The following is a 22,684-nucleotide window of genomic DNA, read 5'->3' as shown; positions in this document are numbered from 1 at the left end:
AACCATATTTTGCTCACTAAAGTCAGCAGATGACAACTGTGGAGACACACAGGGAGCACATTTGCAGAATAAGAAGATAACATTTTTACACAGTCTCTTTTCAGATTAGAAATACACTTAAAAGGTGGGATTTTCAAAGGTGACTAAGGGAGTTAGGTGCCCAACTTGCAAGTTGGGCACCTAATTCCCTTAGTCTCCTTTGAAAATCCCAACCTAAAGGGCCATTGATCTCAAAATATGCATTGCAAGTAGTTTCAAGTACTACACCTGACCAAGCCTCTGACAATTTTTTGTGGTTTAGATTTTTTTTTTTTTAAATATCTCTCTTTACAGTATTGTGTGAAAGGAGACCCCCCCCACCCAAACAAGGGAAACTGACCAACTATACAGGATCAGCAATAGAAATGACTACACACAAAGCAAACGAGTAGAAAATTCTCTCTCTCTCACAGTGATCTCACACATTACTTGGAACAATAGCAGGGAAAAAAATTAGATAGAATAACAATAATGCTTCAAACAGCATCGAGTCTTCTTCTGGGCATAAATAAACCAAAATCAGGGGCCATCATATCCAGACCAGGATCCAGCAGCAACAATTAATTCCACTGAGAAACACAACAAACATAACCGGGCAAGTCTGAATCAGATACACATCAACGTCTAAACATTTTTTTTAAATTTCCAAATGTGTGAATTTTTATTGCTGGTAAAATGTGCCAGGTGAACAGCTGTCAAGACCAAAGCCCTCTGTAGTCACAGCTCCATACACAGCCCTATTAGTGTGCCACAAACCTGACAGAGGAATCATCTCTAAGGTAGAACAGATTAAGTTATCCACTCTCCATCAATTAATTCCCTGGCATATCTGTCCACTGTGGTATGGACACATGTCCATTAAGAACTGTACTGGGAACAAACTTATTTTACACAGCCCATTCTACAGTCATTAGATAATGGCAGCTTCCTACCGATCTATGCTGGATTTGAACTGATAAAATTATCCCGGTGAGATATCCATTTTCCCCACCCCCTCAAATAATTCCATTCACTCAGCAAAGAGTTCAATTACAGGAAAAAGTATGTGTACATATGTATAAATACTAGGTTACATTTTGCTATAGCTTAGCAAAATTGCTCTGTTTATGGAAAATACAATAAAATTATTTACCTGGATAAGCTGTTTCTGAAAGAGCCTGGCAAAGTGGCTGTGATTATAGGCTGCTGTGAGGTGATTCATCATAGCCCTGGGAAACAAAACAAACTGCTAAAACCATAAAAAGCCGATCAAAACAGAGTCTACATACAGCTATAGCAGAAGCACAATGTGATTTCTTTAAAAAAACAATGCCTTCCAATGCTATATAAATAAGAAAACAAGGAAAGAAGAAGTGGGATGAATCTGTAAACTCAAGGGTCGTACCCTACGACTGGAGAATTGCTAATATAGTTCCTATTTTTAAGAAAGAGGAAAAAAGTGATCCACGAAACTACAGGTCTCTTAGTTTGCCCTCAAATGTATGCAAGGTCTTGGAACAAATTTTGAAAGAGAAAGTAGTTAAGGACATAGAGGTGAACAGTAATCGGGATAAAACACAACATGGTTTTTATACAAAAGGTGGATCATGCCAGACCAACCTGATCTCCTTCGAGAAGATAACAGATTTTTCAGACAAAGGAAATGCAGTAGATCGAATCTACTTGGATTTCAGTATAGCATCTGATACAGTTCCAGATGGGAAATTATTAGTTAAATCAGAGACAATGAGGCTTAATACGAGAACTGAAAGATGGATATGGAACTGGTTAAAGGGAAGACTACAAAGTGTCATATTGAATGGTGAACCATGAGGCTGAAGGGATGTTACTAGTGGAGTTCCTCAGGGATAAGTCTTGGGACCAATCTTATTTAACAGTTTTATTACTGATGTTGGCACAAAAAATGAGTGTGCACTAATAAAATTTGCAGATGACACAAAGTTGGGAGGTGTTGCCAATACAGAGGAGGATCAGAATATCATACCAGAAGATCTGGATGACCTTGTAAAATGGAGTAATAAAAATGGAATGAAATTTAATAGTGCAAAGTCATGCATTTAGGGACTAACAACAAGAATTTTTGCTGTAAGAGGGGGACTGATCAGTTAGAAGCGACAGAGGAGGAGAAAGACCTGGGTGTATTAGTTGGTCACTGGATGACTATGACAATGTGATGTGGCGTGAAAAGGCGAATGCGGTCCTAGGATGTATCAGGAGAGGTATTTCCAGTAGAGGCAGGGAAGTGTCAGTACAATTATACAAGGCTCTTGTGAGACCTCATCGGAGTACTGTGTGCAGTTCTGTTCTCCCATGTTTAAGAAAGATGAATTCAAACTGGAAGAGGTGCAGAGAAGGGCTACTACGATGATCAGAGGAAGGGAAAACCTACCTTTTGAGAGGAGACTCAAAGAGCTTGGCTTGTTTAGCCTAACAAAAAGAAGGTTGAGGGGAGATATGGTTGCTCTCTATAAATCTGTCAGAGGGATAAATACCAGGGAGGGAGAGGAGTTATTTAAGTTAAGTGCTAGTGCAGACACAAGAACAATGAATATAAACTGGCCATCAACAAGTTTAGGCTCAAAATTAGGCAAAGATTTAATCCCCAATGGCTGGAGATGGGAAACTAGATGGGGAGGACTCTGAGTTATTACAGAGAATTCTTTCCCAGGTGTCTGGTTGGTGGGTCTTGCCTACATGCTCAGGGTCTAACTGATCGCCATATTTGGGGTTGGGAAGGAATTTTCCCCTGGGTCAGATTGGCAGAGACCCTGGGGTGGGGGGTGTTGCCTTCCTCTGCAGCATGGGGCAGGGGTCACTTGAAGGTGTAAACGGTGAATTCTCTGTAACTTGAAGTCTTTAAGACATGATTTAAAGACATCAGTAACTCAGCCAGAGGTTAGGGGTCTATTTCAGAAGTGGGTGGGTGAAGTTCTGTCACCTGCCATGTGCAGGAGGTCAGTAAGACTAGATGATCACAATGGTCCCTTCTGAACTTAAAGTCTATGAGTCTATTTTGCTCCAAAACATGAGACTGTAAAACAACATCTTCTTTATAATTAGCTCTGTGCCTTCTGTACATCTACTGGCTTCAAGGACAAAAATAAGTTTTTACTGGATTTTCTATTAGCAAACTAGAGCTGCAGCACCAGTCTCCTACCTGATCCTGTTGCCCAGAACTCTTTCAAAGTCCCAGCCTGGTTTTTCATGGTTATCTTCCCACTCGCGCAACAATTCATAAAAGATGTCCCTATTGAACAAAAGATGCAAACAGGTCAAGTCCTGGGCCTTCAGCATCTGAACCAGTAGCCACTGACACCCAGCCAACAGTTCACAAGATATCCCCTAATTGAATACACTCCAAACTGAATAAGTCACATCTCCAAAGCCTCATGTATCCTACCACTTCGCTGCAGTGACCATCACCACTGAGATTATCAGTTTCAATCTGCAGCCCACCACTGACAGGTGCTCTGCCTGAGCTCAGGCATCATGACCAAAACACCCATCCCATTATTAGACAGAGTATTTTTTATTTTTTTTTGAGATATCCTATCTCATAGAACTGGAAGGGACCCCGAAAGGTCATAGAGTCCAGCCCCACTGCCTTCACTAACAGGACCAAGTACTGATTTTGCCCCAGATCCCTAAGTGGCCCCCTCAAGGACTGAACTCGTAGGGTAAGGGTCAGATAAGCAGATGAACCTGTGTGGTGGATCCCTCAATGAAGCAAAGAGAATAGGAACCACATGAAATTACTTCTACGTGAAAAAGAGAACAAGTCGAGAGGAGACAAGTCGAGAGGAGACAAGTCGAGAGGAGACAAGTCGAGAGGAGACGCTCCCCTACTCTCCCACCACAAAATAGAAAAGAGACAGAAGGAGGAGCTCCAAAGGCTGAGCTGAACCAGCACTGCGTTGTGCTGTACTTCCATGTCAACAACTTCTGCAGAATTTAGACTTCCATTGTTTAAAGAGCTTAAGTCCTTACTCCCTGTAAATAGTAAAGGCCTGTGTTTTTAGAGCAAAACATCCCTCAGACTATCCCCACTATGCTGTATATATACACAGTATAGCTGGATGTTATGGCATCCAATTATTCACGACCATGGATAGAACATACCCCACACACACTAAAACTGGAGGACATTTACCTTTGCTTCTTAAATATATGAAAAGCCCTGTCACTTGGAAAGTTAGAACGATTGTCCGTTTCTGGCTGGAAAGAAACGGACTGGACAGACGAAGGCAGCAGAAGGGACACCTATTGAACATATAACAGAGTCCATTAGTATAATCCAATTCTCTGATTTGACACACAGCCTAACAGTTGGAAGGGTAAAAAGAAATGAATGTGAACTTACGTATTACCACATTCAAGCTGTTCAGACACTAACCATTTCCTAACCATTAATGAGTAACTGCTGGTCAGCACTAGTGCAGAAAAGGCACAGACACAGTCACTCAGTAGGATGGTAAGGGGGCATCTCCTATCACTTTTGAGGAACTCTCCTGAGACCAGGAGAACAGAGCTAGCAGGCACTTGCGCTGGGGAAAGAGCCCTGTGCAATCATTTAATGCACGTCAGCTCAACACAGGGATTCTGAGGTGAGAGTAACAGCTGGTGATTCCTATGTCATCATCTCTCCTCCCCTCTTCTGAAAGAGAGAGAATCCCTTCAATCGGTAAAACAGCTTCATCACAGCTGCTACCTCTATTTATATGGCCCTCATCATATAAGCATTTTACAATCATCAGTTGATTTTATCCCCACAACACTGCTTTCAGGCAGGGAAGTACAACCCCGTATTCTAATTTTTTTAAAACAGATTGGGGACTGAGGCACAGAGTAGATTAAGTGTTTTGCCCAAAACAACAGAGAAAGTTTGTAGCTGAGCTGTGAAATGAACCCAAGCCTCCTGAGTCGCAGCCCAGTGCCATATCCATTAGGCCATCCTTCCTTCCTCCAGACTCACCGCAGGGAAAAGGGTAAGAGTGAAATCCTGGCCCCACTGAATTCACTGGGAGTTTGGCCACAGACTTCAATGGAGTCAGGATTTCACCCTAATTGGAATACAAGTTAAAGGAATCCCCAGCTACAGATCACTGGCCCTAGCAATGCACAGGCTCAATCTGGACAGGAAAGGGTGGTTTTAACATAGTCTCCAAAGAAATTGAAAAATGAAGCCCCAGAGCAGGATGAACAGGGTTTGATATCAGAACCATCAAACTCACTGCGGCCAGGGAGAGATAGGCAAGCATATTACTGGCAACCCCTTGGAATTTCATACATTCAACTTTCTAAGGACTATTCATTTTTTACCTTGGCTGTGCTGCTTTCATAAGCTTTCATAAGCTTTGCATGCAAGCCAGGGGAAAAGGATGCAATCCGCTCATTCTCAGCCAAAAGTTTCAATGTCCCCTTTTCTAAACGAGAAATAATTCTGCAAAAAGAACACACACGGAACACAACATTGAGAGAGTAAATCTAAATAAAGTGTACATTTATTTTTACAAAAAACATGCAGGTTTAACCACTAGCCACTTGGGATCTGGATCCTACTAGCATCAACAGGACACACCGCAAATGCCATAGTCGCATGGAGGTGACATGAAGGAAAAAGTCCACTGAGTTTTTTCTGTTGTGGTGGCATCTGAAGCAAAACACCAGTCTCACCAAATTCCAACTGCATTTTGGATGTGTTACCTCATAACCCACCATTTCCCTGTGGGGACACTTATACTGAAGCATAATGGTGTAGAGGCCACCACAAAGAAAGGTCCTAGTTTTCTAATTCAATCAAGTCATTAACTCAGTGCATGACTTTGCACAAATTACTCAATACCATGCCCCTAAAATGACCTCAGTGAAATCCCGATGCACGCTCTCTCGCCCACTCACACAACCCACCTACACACAAAGAAAGAGAAAGGGTCAACTTACTCAAACTGACAATCCAAGACCTGCACAGCAAAATAAACACAGTTGTGTACATTTCGAAAATGCTGCCGCTCTACTGCATCTGAAAACAAACAGCATTTAACAAAAATTGGTGGAAAATTCAGAAGCTAAATAGAAAAATCTAATGCAATTAATTCAGAGGGATGTAGGAATTACCAAACCCAGTCACATCATTGGTCCATCAAGACCAGCATCCTCCTTCCATCAGTGCCCATTACCTGACATGTAGAGGGGAGGGATAGCTCAGTCGTTTGAGCATTGGCCTGCTAAACCCAGGGTTGAGAGTTTAATCCTTGAGGGGGCCATTTAGGGATCTGGGGCAAAAATCTGTATGGGGATTGGTCCTGCTTTGAGCAGGGGGTTGGACTAGATGACCTCCTGAGGTCCCTTCCAACCCTGATATTCTATGATTCTATGAAGGCAAAACACCCCATTAAAAAGACCCCATTCTAACATAGTTGGCCAATTGTGCAATGTTGCATGAGAGGGGAGGATTCTTCCTGATCTCTGTGGCAATTAACTGGAGCCTGCCCTGAAGCCTGATATTTGATTGCCATTATTCTGTGCAGATCTGGTCACCTCATCTCAAAAAAGATAATTGGAATTGGAAAAGGTACAGAAAAAGGCAACAAAAATGATTAGGGGTATGAAATGGCTTCCATATGAGGAGAGATTAATAAAACTGCGACTTTTCAGCTTTGAAAAGAGACAACTAAGGGGGGATATGATAGAGGTCTATAAAATCATGGCTGGTGTGGAGAAAGTAAATAAGGAACAAGAATTAGGGGTCACCAAATGAAACTGATAGGCAGCAGGTTTAAAACGAACAAAAGGAAGTATTTCTTCATACAACGCAGTCAACCTGTGGAACTCTTTGCCAGAGGATGTTGTTAAGGCCAAGACTATAGCAGGGCTCAAAAAAGAACTAGATAAGTTCATGGAGGATAGGTCCATCAATGGCTATTAGCCAGGATTGGCAGGGATGCAAAACCGTACTCTGAAGTGTCCTTAGCCTCTGTTTGCTGGGAATGGGCAACAGGGGATGGATCACCTGAAGCACCTGGCATTGGCCACTGTTGGAAGACAGGATACTGGGCTAGATGGACCATGGTCTGACTCAGTTTGGCCGTTCTTATTTTAATCGGTATAACTACCAGCGTTCTTGCTGGACAAAATTATCCACCTTTTCTAGTTAGCAGTGGGTAATCAACTAGATCAGAGTTCATGTTAACTCCTTAAATCTCAGCCTTGGACAAGAGGCTGCTTCTCTCTTAAGGGTCAATCCTGGAAGTAATGGAATTTCCACTGATGTCAATGGGAGTTAGACATGCATGGAGTGAGCCCTTACAAGACAGATGTGGACTCCTGGGACAGCATCAATGGGATTCTATCCATCCCCTCCTTGACGAAACAATCAATCCAAACTGATTTGGAACAGGATGAACACATTGGCAGCACTATGTCCACAGACTGCCAACTGTGGGCCAAAACATCGAGCAAATAAACCAATTATAAGACTCCTCCAGAAAGTGGCTGCGGTGCACTGTGCTACCGAAGTCAAGACCAGCCAGGGTCCTTCAGATCTGTAGGTGACAGAACAGTAAGAGCAGCCAAAAATGGAGCCTTTTCCTAACAGACAACAGGAGCTATTCTCAGCTAGAGGTCACTCTTTGCACACCTTACCCAAAAATCCATCTGACGACTAACTTAGTGTAAGGTCTAAATTTGCCAAAAAACTGTGTACAATTCCCACTGATGGGAACTGCACACGTGTCCCTAGGCAGAATTAGACCTTAAACTTACAACGGTCTTTCTGGGTTTGAAGGAAATGATGGGAGAAGGAAATCTGGTGAATCACTCTTCTCTCTGAAAATTCGTTTTAGCAGGTAAATATGGAGTTCTTAGAAAATAGCAGTGAGCTACCATAACCTGGTTTTCAATAGCCTACTAGATTATAAAACACCCGTTCATTCCAAATGTCAAACTAATTTGGTGGCCTGGTCTATAAGTTTTGGGCTAAATACCCTGTCACTCCATAGTGGAACATCCCCCTCATATCAACAGGAGGGTTATACTAGATCAAGGGTAGACACTGGTCTTTTTGTAGTAACTAAGCTTTTAGGGTTCTTTATTTGTTCACTACCTGACTGCCATATTCCATACCACTCACTGAGATATGCTAATTCACTTAATGCAGGCCTCAGAAGTCTTCAGTGTAATGACTTTTGGTCAATAAATCCCTGAAGCTGGATTTGAACCCCTTGAATCAGAGGTGATATGCTCTGTATCCCATAACCCAGGCCTGGGAACAACCTAGTCTCCATTCAAGAGCATTGCTGACCTTTACATCCTTGATTGAATTCCAGGTCATTCTCACCATCTTCCGAAGAAGTTGTGCCCTTGGATGTTAGCAGCTGCAGGACAAAGAAGAGCTCCAGGAAAATATTTGGAACCAGATTTTCTGGAAGAGGAAGTGAGATAAAATGGTTAGATACTCAGCATTAGTCTATGTTAATAAATCAAGATAACAATGAGGATAATCAAATCTCAAGCTTACAGTCTCAGCTGATCCATACAGGACTCAACAATGCTGATACACAGCCATGCGCATTTGGGTAGGTGCATTATAGAAAGCGTTTTACCTCCTTTCCCCCAAAAGTTAAACCATGGGTAACAGTTTAAAACAGCTTATAAACCACTTCAACCTAATAAGCATTGTCAGGGAAGAGTCCTGGCCTCTGGTATTCACTTTTCCAGTTGGGCCAATACAGTTCGAGTCTGCTGAGGGGTTCAGGGAATTGTGTAGGGCCCATCTTGTTTTCTAGGCTTCTGTCCAGTGAGGGGTGGATATACTCTTTTGAGCAGGAGGGAGGTTTCTGTTTATTTTTCCAGGCAGCACTCACTTGTATTAAGTCATCCCTGCATTCTGGAAATAGTAAGTATTTAAAGAAGATATTCCATGCCATGGTCATCTCACTACTCCCAGTTCTTTACCTGCTATACAAGTTGAATAGAGCTGAGCCAGCTGTTCCAGCTGTTTCTTGCAGGAAACTTTAGTGAGATCTGCACAGGTCACTAGCTGACTATCAGTAGCAAGACTTCCACTCCAACTGTAATTAGGCTTGGTAGGTGTACTGGGATCCAGAGACAGGCCTGCAGGAGACGTTTGGTGCAGCAACTTGCATCTGAAATTCAAAGTCAATGACTTACAGAGGAACTGAAGATGACACACACCACATTCAACACAGGAAGATTTCTTTTCATTGTATGGTTTGCTGGGATTCCTACAAGAATTGATCACAACATTTACAGAATCTAATGCAGTTTCCATACAGGAGATGGGTTAAATTACCTAATACATCTATTTTCTGCCTAATGACAAAAGATTGTCTTGTGGTTAAGGCACAGAACTGGAATTCAAGAGAACTGGGTTCGAACTCTAAATCTGCTGTGGCTCAGAGTGTGACCCTAGGCAAGTCACTCAACCTCTCTGTCCTATAGCTTTCCCTTTCCTAAAATGGGGTGATGGGCACTGCATTACACCTCTGCGCACCCTACTAGCTTTCAGTAGGTTTGCATAGGTAAAACAGAGCATCAGCTGAAGACAATGGTGTTACATAAGTATGCTTGAGCGTGCAGTCTGACCAACAGAACTTTACATTAATGCAATAAGGAGTAACTGAAATACAATAAATTCAGGACCAATATGATGCCAGAGTCACTTTTCACTTAAAGGTGTGCTTCTACTCTGCAGAGTGAAGGCTGAATTTGAAAACTTGTTAGTCTGATACCACGTTCATTTTCATCTCATCTGCTTTTAGGTCAATTTTTGATTAAACAACTAGTATCTGGTCTGGATATTTTCTGTTAATTTACAACTTCTTATTGGCAATGTCCTAATAAAGGGAGATGTATGAACCCCTGCAGATGTGTCCCCACCCCTGTTCATACTGTACCGTTCTTTCTTCAGCATCTCCCTCTCCTCTTGAAGGCTGCTCCCAGTTATGGAGGTAACGTTCCCTTCCTGGATGGCAGCAAAGGTCTCAAGACTGGTCCCAGATGGAAACCGAGCAGCTGGAGACTGGCTGACGGGCGTGGAAGTGAAACACATCTTAGGTTTTGAGTGGGAGCGCTCAGCACTCACTGGAGTTGGGTTGATTCGTCTTGATGGCTTGCTTTTGCTGCAACAATTTAAGAGAGGCTTCCACTTAAATGAAGCATAAACTGATCAAGAGAGAAAATAGTCAAATCCATCAAACTTATTCAGAGGATTTTGATGCCAGTGTAAAATTGATAAGGAAGGAGAGACTCAAGATACAGTGCAACCGTAATTGCATCTGGCAGGGTGGCTGATTTTACCCCAGTCAGTAGACAAAGAGTGGGTACATCCTACAAATATAGACTTCAATGATCCTGATGAAGTACAACGTATTTCCTACTACTACACTGCTGTGACTTAAAAGTAACTATGATCACCATGGGGGAAAACGGATGAAAAATGGATACTACTCAACTTATCTAGCAACATTGTAAGACTGCTAACCTAGGATATACCAAGTTTTGGCTGCCCATCAGTTCATCATATAGTCATCATATAGTCCCAAAATGTTCATGAAAGCATGACATAGTGGCCAAAGAGGGTCAGTAGAAGTCAGGACTCCCAGATTTCTATTTTTGCCTCTGTCACCAACCTGCTTTGTAACCTGGACAAATCCTAATCTCTCTTCACCTCTGTTTACCTATCCATATAATATTGCTTATCCACCTCACGAGGGTGATGTGAGGCATAAGATTTGTAAAGTGCTGTGAGATTCTTGGGGAAAAGGCTCCATAGAACAGGAATATGTCATTTTAAATAAAATGTAGAAATTATGATAAAATCAGTGTTCTACAACTGACATCTTTTTTCCCAATGAATCTGCTGCCTACTACAATGTTAGCTGCTAGGGACCTCAAAAGACTACTTATACTGTTACTTCCAGACTTATATTTGACTGGTCTCCTCAAACTTTTCACATCAGTCACACTCTGCACAGCTTGAAACTTACTGCTTGTGATGGAAATGCATCATATCCTGCAGGCCAAAACCATCTCACAGAGCATCATAAGGATTTCCCATCTTTAAATCCCCACCGTCCATGTGGAACCCTATTTCTCAGGAGAACTAAGAGGTCTAACCAGCTCTAAAATCACTTCAATTAACTGACTTTAGAACTGCACAGACCAGGCAGCAGAAGCTTAACTCTCCCTGCAAGGTGGTTAATTTATTTATTTATTTAGTGTGTGTGTGTGTGTGTGTGTGTGTGTGTGTGTGAAGATATTACCTCAGTGTAGATGGACCAGGCCTAACAGGAATTGCTAAGTACAGATTCAATTGTAACTATATCTCCTGGAAAGAGAGGGGGTACTCCACCCCTCACGGAGAAAGAGACCACTGACTCACAGGAAGAAAACTCTGGTAGCCTACATTGTGGTATGGAGAGCTGAGTATCAGCTACTGTAGCAACTATTCGGAATTCTGAACCTATGAACTTTGAGGTCTACTAAAGGGAAGGAGAGTTAAGGTGGCTAAGATTAGTGGGGCAGACCTACATTACATTCAGCTAAGTCCAGCCGGAGAAGCCCCTGCCTTGATCTGAAGAGGCCTTTCAGAATCACACATCCTTCAGATTCTTACAGATAGCCATGACCTAAATTTTCAAAAGTGATTTTAGGTGGCAAACATGAGAGACCTTAAAGGGGCCTGATTTCTCCTTTATTGAGATCTAGCAGTGAATCTTAGCTTTCATTAAAGAGAGAGAGAGAGAGAAAAAAGGACCAACAGCTTGTATCACCAGGAAGAGCTGCGCCCCTAGCCAGCCCAGCTAGAAGAGATCATTAGCAATCAGAGGAAACTCATGCACTTCAAGAAACAAACAGAACCCACATGCCAACCATCCATCCAGCCCATTACCACAGGGGACCCACTTCCCTCTCACCGCCACCACAGAGCCAGAGACATACGATGCCTCACCTGCCAATGCTGTTGCCACCAGAGGTCTCAGAATGCCTGTTTGCCATCCCAGCAGCTGTTCCAGACAGCTGCAGCAAAGTAGAGGAGCCACCTAGGATTTCATATTGAGGATAAGCCCTATCATGTTTAAATACAACTGTAAAGAGTCAAGATAATGCTGACTGACTGACTCACTGGTCATGGCAAACAAAGACAAAGGTGTGCTCAGCATCACATCACCACTGTCTCAACTCTTCACAACTGTGTTTAATGGTAAGATTTCCTAATGAAGATGAGCCCCTAGAGCAGGGGTAGGCAACCTATGGCACACGTGCCAAAGGCAGCACGCGAGCTGATTTTCAGTGGCACTCACACTGCCTATGTCCTGGCCACCGGTCCGGGGGGCTCTGCATTTTAATTTAATTTTAAATGAAGCTTCTTAAATATTTTAAAAACCTTATTTACTTTACATACAACAATAGTTTAGTTATATGCTACAGACTTATAGAAAGAGACCTTCTAGAAATGTTAAAATGTATGACTGGCACGTGAAACCTTAAATTAGAGTGAAGAAATGAAGACTCAGCACACCACTTCTGAAAGGTTGCCGACCCCTGCCCTAGAGGGGCCTCAGAAGGATATTGGGGAGGGGGAAGCATGGTGAGTTGAGAAACATGGGCTGCACAGCATAGCAACAGCCCCCAACCTGCAATCTATTACAAAACGTTCATAACTGAGACAGTACAAGATCACCTATATATTATTACCTGTGAGATAACAATGTCAGCTGCTTCCAATAAATAACCTGCAGTACTCAATGCTGCCAGCACGATCAGAAAAATAAAAGTGCAACAAGGAAGACTTGCTCTTACTTTGTCAAGCCAGAAGCAGCACTCATGGGTGGGAACTCCTCCAAGTTGTTGAGGTTCAGCTGATCAGGTGGGGAATTGGGTGAGGTAGGACCCACCTCACTCCGTTTCCTCCTCCCGCCACTCAACGATGTGCTGTCACCCTTCCCATCCTCCTCTTCAGTGAGGCTTCGCCCTATGTCCCGAGCTACTTGCCGGCCAGCGGCATTGGCAGAATTGTAGCCTTTTCTTCTGCCTCGCCTCACTGGCTGGACATCTGGTGTGGGCATAAGGAAGCTGCCCAAATTGGCCTTCTGAGATGAACGTTTCTCACTGTGGTTGAACACAGGGCTGCAACCAAAGCTTGGGCTGGTGCTGGGGAAATCACTGCCGAGGCCAGACAAGCTTGACCCAGTAAAGGCAGAAGAGCCACTTGATGCAGCAGAGGAGTGAAAACTAGCACCTGGGGTACAGGAGCTAGCAGAGGTCCTCTGCGAAAAGAGCTGCATTCGGCTGCTGCATGACCCTGCTGAGTTGCCTGCCCTTCTTTCTGACCCTGTCTTTTGGCTCTCATGGCTAGCTGAGCTCCTGAGGACCTTAGAATTTGGGGTTTTAGCAGGGGTAGAGGGCCCATTGGTCAAGATCTGACTAGTCTGTTCCCTTAAAAAATTCAACAGGAAAGGCACGAAGTCTTTCTGAAGCAAACTATGAGGTACCAGCTTGTCATGGACATGGTTCTCCTGCAAGGAAAGAGAACAAAACATTAATAAAGATACCCATGGACTTACTCCAATTTGTTTCTCGCTCTCATATACTGGGCACAAATTCATCCTCATCATGGATTCTTACACTTTTAAGTTGAGGGAGCATCTCCTGTAGTTACAGCAAGGAACAGATTCAGGAGTTCTTGATTCTACAGAATTCCCAAGTCTGACAATGATTCCTCAGGCCCAAATTTTCAAAAGCAGCCACTAATTTTGGCTGCCCAGCTGGAAACAATTGGGGCCTGTCTGACAAAAATGCTTAGCATCCACCACTGCACCTAGTCATTAAGAGCTGTGGGTGATCCGAACCTCAAAATCAGACCCTTTTAAAATGTTTCAAGTAGGGTGCCAAAAATTGAGGCAAACAAAATTAGTGGACAATTTATTAAACCTGTAGCTTCTCTGTGCTCCAGTTCCCTACTAATACCATTTACTTCCTCAGAGGGTGCTCCAAAAATAAATGATTGTTTGTATAATGCTTTGATATCCTCACATGCAGGACACAACAGAAGAGAAAAGCTCTTACTACATTTTAATGAAGTCATATTATTCACTTGTGAGATCACAGAGCTCCAAATATAGTATGCTGTAACTTTTATGATGCACAAAACTAATATTCAAGAAAGCTAAATAAAAATGCAACATTAATATATTTTAAATCTTCATGGGAACATAATCCTTAAAAGGGTAACATCTGTAAATTATCTGAGAATTCTACCATCGGCTTTTAAAAATTATTATAATACTCTAAAACCTTGTATGCAGTGTAAAAAAAGGCACTCTGCTCTTTCAGTGCATCACATTTCTATTTTCCTCACAACAGAACTAGGCAAAGTTAGACACACTGCCAGAAGAATTCTCTTGGATACTAATTCTTTTTTGTACTGAGACCTGGCAGCCACATTGTCATACTTGTGCTTTCTCTCTTAGGCCCTATCCAAAGAGGAAAAGCTTTATTTCCCTAAGTGAGACCCTGGTGAAATGGAAAGCAGGAATTTCAGAAGACAGCAAGTACTTTATTTTTATGGAGCTTTTTCTTAAGAGAGGAGGTATCTTCCTTTGCTTCATATATATACCCTTCAAGAAGCACATGCTGGGAGATTTGGCTGAAAATGCAAATGAATTTCAGTTTCCTGCTCAAGTAAGAAAAATCTGTAAAATCTCTCTCTGCTTTTCCACTGTTCATTGTTTTCCAAAAATGTCTCTACTAATTAGAGCACAAAACTGACAGTCAACAGACCTGGATTTTATCAGCTCTGATGCAGACTTGCTAAATGCCCTTAGACTTAGATATTAAGGCCTGAAGCATCCATCGCGATCATCTAGTCTGACCTCCCGCACACCATAAGACACAGAACCTTACCACCCACTCCCGTAATAGATCCATAACCTCTGGCTTAGTTACTGATGTTCTCAAGTAATCATTTAAAGACTTCAAGTTACAGAGAATCCATCATTTGCTCTAGTTCAAACCAGCAAGTGACCGTGCCTCATGCTGCAGAGGAAGGCAAAAACCTATCAGGGTCTCTGTCAATCTGAGCTAGGGAAAAATTCCTTCCCGACTACAAATATGGCCGTCAGTTGAACCCTGAGCATATCAGCAAGACCTGCCAGCCGGACACCTGCAAAAGAATTCTCTGTAGCAACTGAGAGTCCTACCCATCTAGTGTCCCATCTCTGGACAACGGGGATATTTGTTACTAGCAGTCGCAGATGGGCCACGTGCCATTGTAGGCAGTCTCATCATACCATCTCCTCCGCCATAAACTTATGCTCAGTCTTGAAGGCAGTTAGGTTCTCTCTCTCTCTCTCGCACGCACGCACACCTCTCCCCCGGAAGGCCGCTTCAGAACTTCACTCCTCCTTCACTTGATTTCGTGCTCTGGGGCTGGAGCATCCACAGAAAAAAATAGCAAGTGCTCAACATCCACTGGCAGCTGTGCTGATCAGCTCATCCCCCTCCTCCACAGCGCCTCTCGCCCGCTGGTGATCAGCTGTTCAGCACCATGGAAGAGGCACTGGGGGGTGGAGAAGCAGAGGTGGGGTGGAACAGGCAGGGTAGGGGCATGGGGTGAAGTGGGGACAGGGTCTGGGGCAGAGCGGGGGGTAGAGGGATGTCGAGCACTCCCCAGGGAAATCACAAAGTCCGCACCTGTGCTTCATCTAATTTCAAGCCTAAACTTGTTGATGGCCAGTTTATACCCATTTGTTCTTGGGTCAACATTGACACTTAACTCCTCACCCTCCCTGGTATTTATCCCTCTGATGTATGGATAGAGAGCAATCATATCTCCTCTCAGCCTTCATTTGGTTAGGCTAAACAAGCCAAACTCCTCGAGTCTCTTCTTGTAAGGTAGGTTTTCCCTTCCTCTGATCATCCTAGTACCCCTCCTCTGCACTTGTTCTTGTTTGAATTCATCTTTCTTAAATATGGGAGACTAGAATTGCACACAGTATTCCAGATGAGCTGTCACCAGTGCCTTGTATAAGGATCCTAACACTTCCCTATCTCTACTAGAAATACCACACCTGATGTATCCTAGGACTGCACCCTTCACCAAGACAGTTACTCTGTCAGACCATCAGGTTTCCCACCTGTAAAATGGACTCTCAATGCAAGAGTAACTAGATGAAATTCTAAGGTCTGTGTTATACAGGAGATCAGACGAAATGATTGAATACTCTCTTCTGGCCTTAACATCTAAGAACATGCGAATATTACTTGTCTACCTCATAGGGGTAGTGTCTTAATGAGTGAGACAGCTGTGGGGGTTAGTTAATATTTGTAAAGCACACTGAGGTCCTTAAGCAGAAAATGCTATAAAGTGCAAAGCCTGTTTTCAAATACAATCCCAAAAACACAATCACTCACAACCAACGTTTATTTATTATTTGTATTACAACAGAAACGAGAGGCCCCAACCAAGACTCACTGCTAGGCACTCTACACATACAAGGAGACACAGAAAGGCAGGGGAGAGCCAGGAATAGAATCCAGGTCTCCTGATTCCCAGTCCAGTGCGCTCTCACTAGACCTCTAATCTCCCTTTTAAGCAATATTCTTCTAGCTGGCAAAGCTGCACTGACAATGACTTCACAATATATCTCAATTTTTAGCTCTTTCCCTTTGCTTTTTTAGTTTTTGTTTCAAAACTGCAGTTAGTGTCTTTTGATTTGACTTCTTTTCCACAAGATATAGATTTTTCTCCCATGGTGGCACCTTTTATTTACAATCACAGAATTAAACTACATTTATACAGCATTTTTCTTCCCAAAAAGATTCTGAACACATCACAAAGGTAAATGTATTTAACAATTACTATCAATTCAGCTACTCCTTGATTCATAGTAACTGTGGCATTAGAAAGTGGCACCTGCTCAGCAGCAATGCTATACAACAGTTTTAGAAAGGAGGTGGCCTTTGATAAAGATAGTGTTTACCACCTTGAACTTATGAAAAATGCCAAGGGATTTTAATGAAGCATTTTACATCTCATGCAACAGACAGCACTGACAGCAGCACAGTATCCAAGCACTCCACTAGAGTAATTAGTCAGCACTAACTCAGAGGGATCCGTGCCATCTATTAAATTGCCACTCTCTTCCTACAGCAACCTGGATTTCTTTGGAAATCTCCTATTCAAGTAATAACCAGGCTAGATCTCATATAGCTTATCAGGTTGATAAGAATATGTTAATAGAATGTGCCTTTAAAATAGCGTTTGATAACAGCTTGCTGCAAAACCAGCAGATGGAGCTCACAAACTACAGGCATAGCCATATTTCAGGAATACAAGAGAATTGTGTGAGTATTCTGTACATACACTTGGATCTGTAGCTCAGGCTGAGTTTATCTAGACTCCCTGCTCAGCTCTCATTCGGCCAAGCCTGCCTCAGCGGCTACAGACCAAAATAATAACCAAGCAGTTTTGTGGGTCACACCAGGGCTGGCAAACTGCCAGAAACAAAAAGCTGTACCTAATTAATGTAAAACGTAACTTTAGCTACCCTTCTCTTAACACAGCTCATGGAAACTACGGGCAGTGCTGAAAACGGGGGGATGGGGAGGGCGCAGAGGATCACACCCACCTGGCACTTTATTTATATAGGCATTAGTGGGGCTGGGCTGCTGAGGAGGGACACACCCCAGGCACTTCTTTACCAGCGCCGCTGCTCCTCCCGTATTATTTTCCTCCTGCCCGCTGTAAGCACTGACCACCGCCAGGGCCCAGCACACAGGGTGCCAACTTCATGAGCTGCCCTGCGCCGTGGAGAGCCCTGGTCCCTGCCTTGGCCCCCTCGGCTGCCCGGGCTGCCCTCAGATCAGTGCTGAGCAGGACACGAGGTTCCCTCCCCTCCACAGGATGCCCCTCCAGTGACGCTGCGCCTGGACCCGGGGCCCGAGTGCGCAGGGAGCCCTGCAGCCCCCGGGAGCAGAGCTCCGTGCTCAGGCGAGCGGCGCCCGGCGGGCTGGGCGTGTGGCCCAGAGGCCACCCCGGGGCAGCCCGGCTGCAGCCCAAGACGCCAGTCTCCAGCCCCCCACGCCACAAGGACTCCTGGCCCGCCCGGGCCGGGGAGTCGGGGCTGCAGCAGGCCCAGGCCCCTCACTGCCGGGCTGAGCGGCGTCACACAGCGCTGCCGGGCTGCGCGTTACCTCGGCTGGGCGGTGGCTGGGACCGTGGTCGAGCCACCGCACCACGGCACCGGGCGCCACCTCCTCCCGCAGCAGCAGCTCCAAAACAGCCGCCATCCCCGGCCCCGGCCGCCCGCCGAGCAGGCGCACAACGCACGTCGCGGCGCGCGGACAAGAGCGGCTGCAGCTGGGGGTGGGGGCAGACCCCGCCTGCCCCCGAGCGCGGGGGACACCAGCTGTGGGCGGGGCTAGAATGCTGTACCACGCGGGCGGGGACGGCGCCGCCACTAGCCTACTTGGGCCTGGGGCGGGGAAGAGATTGGGATCAGATTTGCGCCGTGGGGTGTGCTTGTGACGCCAGAAAGGGGCGGGGCTAGAACGCTCTGCGCCGGTGGTGCTGGGGGCCAGGTGGGGCGGCCGCGGGTCGCAGCGGGGATTCCCATTGGGGAGCGGCGCGCGCCGGCTCCCTGCGCGGGGTGGGGCCGCCAGGACACTGACTCCCGCCCTCTCCCCATGTCAACAAGCGGGGCGCGGGGCGCCTGCGCCGGGGGCTTGCGCGTCCCCCGCTCTCGTGCGCGGCGTTGGTCTCCCGAGCAGGGCCCGGGCTGTGGCCTAGCGGCGGCCGCGCACCGATCGCGGCGGCCCGCGGGCCCCGCCCGCCGGGGAGGATGATGGCCGAGGACTCGCCCAAGCGGCGCAAGGCCAATTTCAACGAGGCGGAGACCGAGGTGCTGATCGAGCAGGTGCTGAAGCACGAGCAGCTGCTGTTCGCGGCGGGGCCGGGCCGCGCCTCCCCGGGTCAGAAGCGGCGAGTGTGGGAGCTGATCCGGCACAAGGTGAACCCGGTGGCCGCCTGCCCCCGCGACGTGGAGGATCTCAAGAAGCGCTGGAGGGACTTGAAGCGGCGCGACCGCAGCAAGCTCTGCCGCCTCTCGCAAGGCTGCGGCCCCGCCGGCCACCCCGGCGGGCTCGGCCTGCTGCTGTGCACGGAGGAGATGGCCCAGCCCGCCCCGCAGCCCGACCACCACCGCGCCTACGGATCCGCGCTGGGCCCCGCCGAGGCCGTGCCTATCGTGGGCGGCATTGACACGCTGGACCTGCCCGGAGCCTCCGTGGTGGATATCGGTGAGCTCCGGGGCTGGTGAGGGGGGAGCGCAGCCCCACACGCCCCTCGCCGGGTCCCGCCTTCTGGCCCCCCGCCCCCCATCGCCGGTCCGGGCCTCCGGCGCGGCGGGAGTCGGCGTTGCCATGGAGCCGGGGGATTAGCCCCTCCAGGTCACTTGTCTTGAGCAGAAGAGCGGATCATCCCTCCCGCAGAGGGGCCAGCTCCGCCTCTGTGCAGCGCCCGGAGGGGAGGGCTCCGCATTTGCGGCGGGGGGGGCGAGGGGGTACTTATTTCCCCCAGTTCAGCGCTGAAAGGGGGCGCCTGTCATTAGCTGGGAGCAGCAGCTTTGGTAAAACGCGGCTTCCTTCCAGCCCCCAGTGACCCGGTTCATTCTTAATGATGATTTTTTTTTTTGCCCTGTCGGTGACCCCGTGTGACTCCTTCCCTCACTTTAAGTACTGGTAGATGTTGGTCTGCAGCCTGTCCCTGGGGTGCATCCTAAGAGACAGATCCAGAGCAGCACTGAGCACCCCCTACCCCCCCCCACACACACACACAACTCCTGTTTACTCACATGAGACAGTTGTGTAATGTACAAATGACACAGATGTAAGAGGGACTTACCCCCAGGCAGCCTTAGGCTTGAAGCTTTGTGTGCTTGCTTATGCCAGTCGCTATTCCAGGGAGGCGCCCCTCTTCCAGTGTTTTAGGGGCCATGATGTATATCTTGTTTGTGTGAAGAATTAATTTACATTATGGGTTTTTTTTTATTTGTGTTAAATCTGTTTCTCTCATGCTCAGCACATCTAGCTGCAAAGTGCATTGTTAGTCTCTGAACTTGCAAATACTTATTTACCTGCTTAACTTTATTCCTGTAAGGTGTCCCACTGATTTCAGTGGGATTACTCTTAATAGTCAAGGTAAGCAATGTAAGGATCAGGGTCTTAAGCAGTATCAGTTCACCTTCTCATTCTGTGCCTCAAAGAGGGAGAAAAAACCTCATGGAACACTATCTGGCCTTATGGGTAGACTGTGTAAAGTATAAAGTCACAAGTAATTATAGTTGTCAGAAGAAAAGAACACAGCATGATTTGAGAAGCAGATCCTTGTCTTCAACAATTAAAAAAAAAAAAGTCTTCAGTTACTTGCTGATTCGCTAGAGGTCCCAGTTGTGTGCAAGTTAGGGATGCTCTACTGTACAACAAACCCATTTTTTCAAAATAATTTCTGCTTATAGTGGTTTTCTCCTCTTACCTAAGTCACATAGATGCTGAACTGTTGGCAGGTTTTGCATGATAGGTTGTGAAAAGTGAACAGATGTATTTTGGATGTGGTGCATTAGACTCACCTGCACATGTGCAAATTTGGATCATTCCTTCCGCTCACTTGCATTCCACCATACAAATTCCAGCCTTTGTAAACTGCAGCTAAAATTACACCCTGTTGTGCATGGGTCTGCAAGGTATGAGCTTTAGTGCAGTGAATCTTACTTCAGGCAAGGAGGAGCAATTCAGATAGGATGTCACTTTGTTTCTGCCTTGCAGATATTGGGTTTCTTGTGCTGAGCTGGGAGAGAGGAAAATAGGAGTTTGGAATGAACTTAATCTCTTCTGTAGCAAATGCTTTTAGCTGATCTATTGGGGAGTAAGTGATTTCAATCTGAGATTTGCATCACTCAGAGCTATGTCATTTACAGTGAGCATGTTTCAATTTTTTTCCCTATCAAAGGAGATGATACCTATGCTACAAGTGTAGGGGATAATACAGTACAAGTCTTCATTATAGGGTCTTGACAGCAGAAGTATTAACTACCCTGTAAATGCCGATAGTGCTCACTGGGCAGGCAGAGGTTTGATTGACCACAGAGATAATGAAGTCTGTTGACTCCTGTTTGTTTTGTTTCCCTCCTCCATGCCCTTTTAGGGTTTACAGATGATCCTGGTCCATCCCACCAAGCCTGTCTTGAGAAGATGAATTTAAAAGAGGAAATAGTAGTGAAGGTAGTGGAGCCGGAAGAAAGTTCTGAGGACATGGCTGTGGTTCCACCTAGCCAGGAGCAACTGCCCTTTCTGGGAACAGCTGGGGGTGGCTTGTCTGGGAAAGTAAAAGCCAAAACAAAAGGCCGGTCTCAGACAGACCAAAATGAAATTACTGAAGAGGACCTAATGCAGATCCAGCAGAACCAGATGCAGGTGATCCAGTCTGGCTTTGACAGTGTCAACCACAACCTTCGGCTGCTGCAGCAAGGCATGCAAGATCTCAGCAACAGCCTCAGTATTATGGCACACACACTGGTGGCTATCAAAAATGTTTATGTGAAAAACAACACTGGCCCAACCACCTATGCCACCACCTCTACTCAGACCACAGCAGGGTACCTGAGTCCTGGGTCTCCCCAGATCTCCGCAGCTGAGGACAGAGGCAGAGCACAGGTGGCTGGAAGCAGCAGCAGAAGCAGCAGCTGCAGTTCCAGCTCTATGTCTCAAGAACCAGGCCCTTCGGAATTTCCTAGACCACCCCTGAGAACCATTAAGAAAGAACATCCAAATGGCTGCTACTATTTCTGTTTTGCAGATGTGTAAAACTTGAATATGTGTAAAGTGACTGATGTTAGAGGTGCTGTTGTATGCGCTGCTCCACCCTGTGACTATAATGGAGCAAACTGGACGTGCCTCCTGCTCTTTTTTCCCCAGTGGGGAAAGTTTCACATTAGGTGGCATTTGACACTAACTACCAATCTCCCATTTGTTAACACTAACTGTTGCAGTTGGTTAATGTCTCTCTTCGGTTTTCTTCACCGTCTTCTTTCAAAAAAAAAATCAAATTTATTTTGACTAAGACTCTTGTCTGTATCCTCTTTGGGTTAATGTGATTTTTTTTTTAACATAAAAGGCATGATGGAGTGGGGTGCAAAGGTAATGTTACAGTTATTGAATAACCGAAGCAGAATCTGTTAGTTACACAAGTTGTGTATTTTTTTTAAACCCAACTGCAAAAATAGTTGACTTTATTTAGTATCTGCTATTTTTATTGTATTTTTAAAAAGACTTTAAAAAAAAATCTGGGCTGTGCAAGGTATCCCCAGGGTTTGGCAACTTTACCTCTTGGGGAGATGGGATAGAACTAGGCCACAGAGCTGCTGATCCATGAATGTGCTGCTCATATTTCATCCAGCATTGATCCATCTGGTCACTGTTCATTTCCAGCTCTTCAGATGCACCTTCCCTGCAGAAGCATTTTGCTTAACTGCAATGAAAGTGGAGGCTATTCGTCACATAAGTTTTTAAAAAGAGAAATATAGCAAAAAAAATTAATTTCTGGTGAGTGATGCCTGCTCTCAATATG

At 45.5% G+C, this 22,684-nt stretch overlaps 2 protein-coding genes across 8 annotated transcripts in view; one reads left to right on the top strand and one right to left on the bottom strand.

The window, feature by feature from the left end:
• Window positions 1-18,702, bottom strand: part of CDAN1 (codanin 1) — a 67,545-nt gene extending 48,843 nt beyond the window's left edge. Inside the window, exons 1-10 of one of the 7 annotated variants that reach the window (XR_010601061.1) lie at window positions 18,256-18,492; window positions 12,862-13,577; window positions 9,954-10,178; window positions 8,992-9,182; window positions 8,339-8,458; window positions 5,980-6,058; window positions 5,359-5,479; window positions 4,190-4,299; window positions 3,197-3,286; window positions 1,172-1,247 (exon numbers count right to left, since the gene is read on the bottom strand). Coding sequence is in view for 6 of the 7 variants with exons in the window: in XM_065595345.1 (XP_065451417.1) it covers window positions 1,172-1,247; window positions 3,197-3,286; window positions 4,190-4,299; window positions 5,359-5,479; window positions 5,980-6,058; window positions 8,339-8,458; window positions 8,992-9,182; window positions 9,954-10,178; window positions 12,862-13,577; window positions 18,256-18,351 (1,824 nt within the window). In the remaining variant the exon portion in view is untranslated. Of the gene's footprint in view, window positions 1-1,171; window positions 1,248-3,196; window positions 3,287-4,189; window positions 4,300-5,358; window positions 5,480-5,979; window positions 6,059-8,338; window positions 8,459-8,991; window positions 9,183-9,953; window positions 10,179-12,010; window positions 12,162-12,756; window positions 13,578-18,255 lie in introns of those variants that run through there. The other 6 variants (XM_065595345.1, XM_065595343.1, XM_008169903.4 and 3 more) reach the window with 6 other exon arrangements.
• Window positions 18,703-18,733: 31 nt separating this feature from the next.
• LOC101936044 (uncharacterized) lies at window positions 18,734-22,353 on the top strand. Its single transcript, XM_005284728.4, has 2 exons — window positions 18,734-19,359; window positions 21,263-22,353. The coding sequence occupies exons 1-2, from the start codon at window positions 18,903-18,905 to the stop codon at window positions 21,919-21,921; spliced, it is 1,116 nt and encodes a 371-aa protein (XP_005284785.2). The 5' UTR covers window positions 18,734-18,902; the 3' UTR covers window positions 21,922-22,353.
• The last annotated feature ends 331 nt before the right edge of the window (window positions 22,354-22,684 follow it).

This window comes from Chrysemys picta, chromosome 4 (assembly GCF_011386835.1).
Source record: "Chrysemys picta bellii isolate R12L10 chromosome 4, ASM1138683v2, whole genome shotgun sequence".
Lineage (NCBI taxonomy): Eukaryota > Metazoa > Chordata > Testudines > Emydidae > Chrysemys > Chrysemys picta.
Note: the sequence above shows the minus strand (reverse complement) of the source record. Positions and strands in the feature narration are given on the sequence as shown.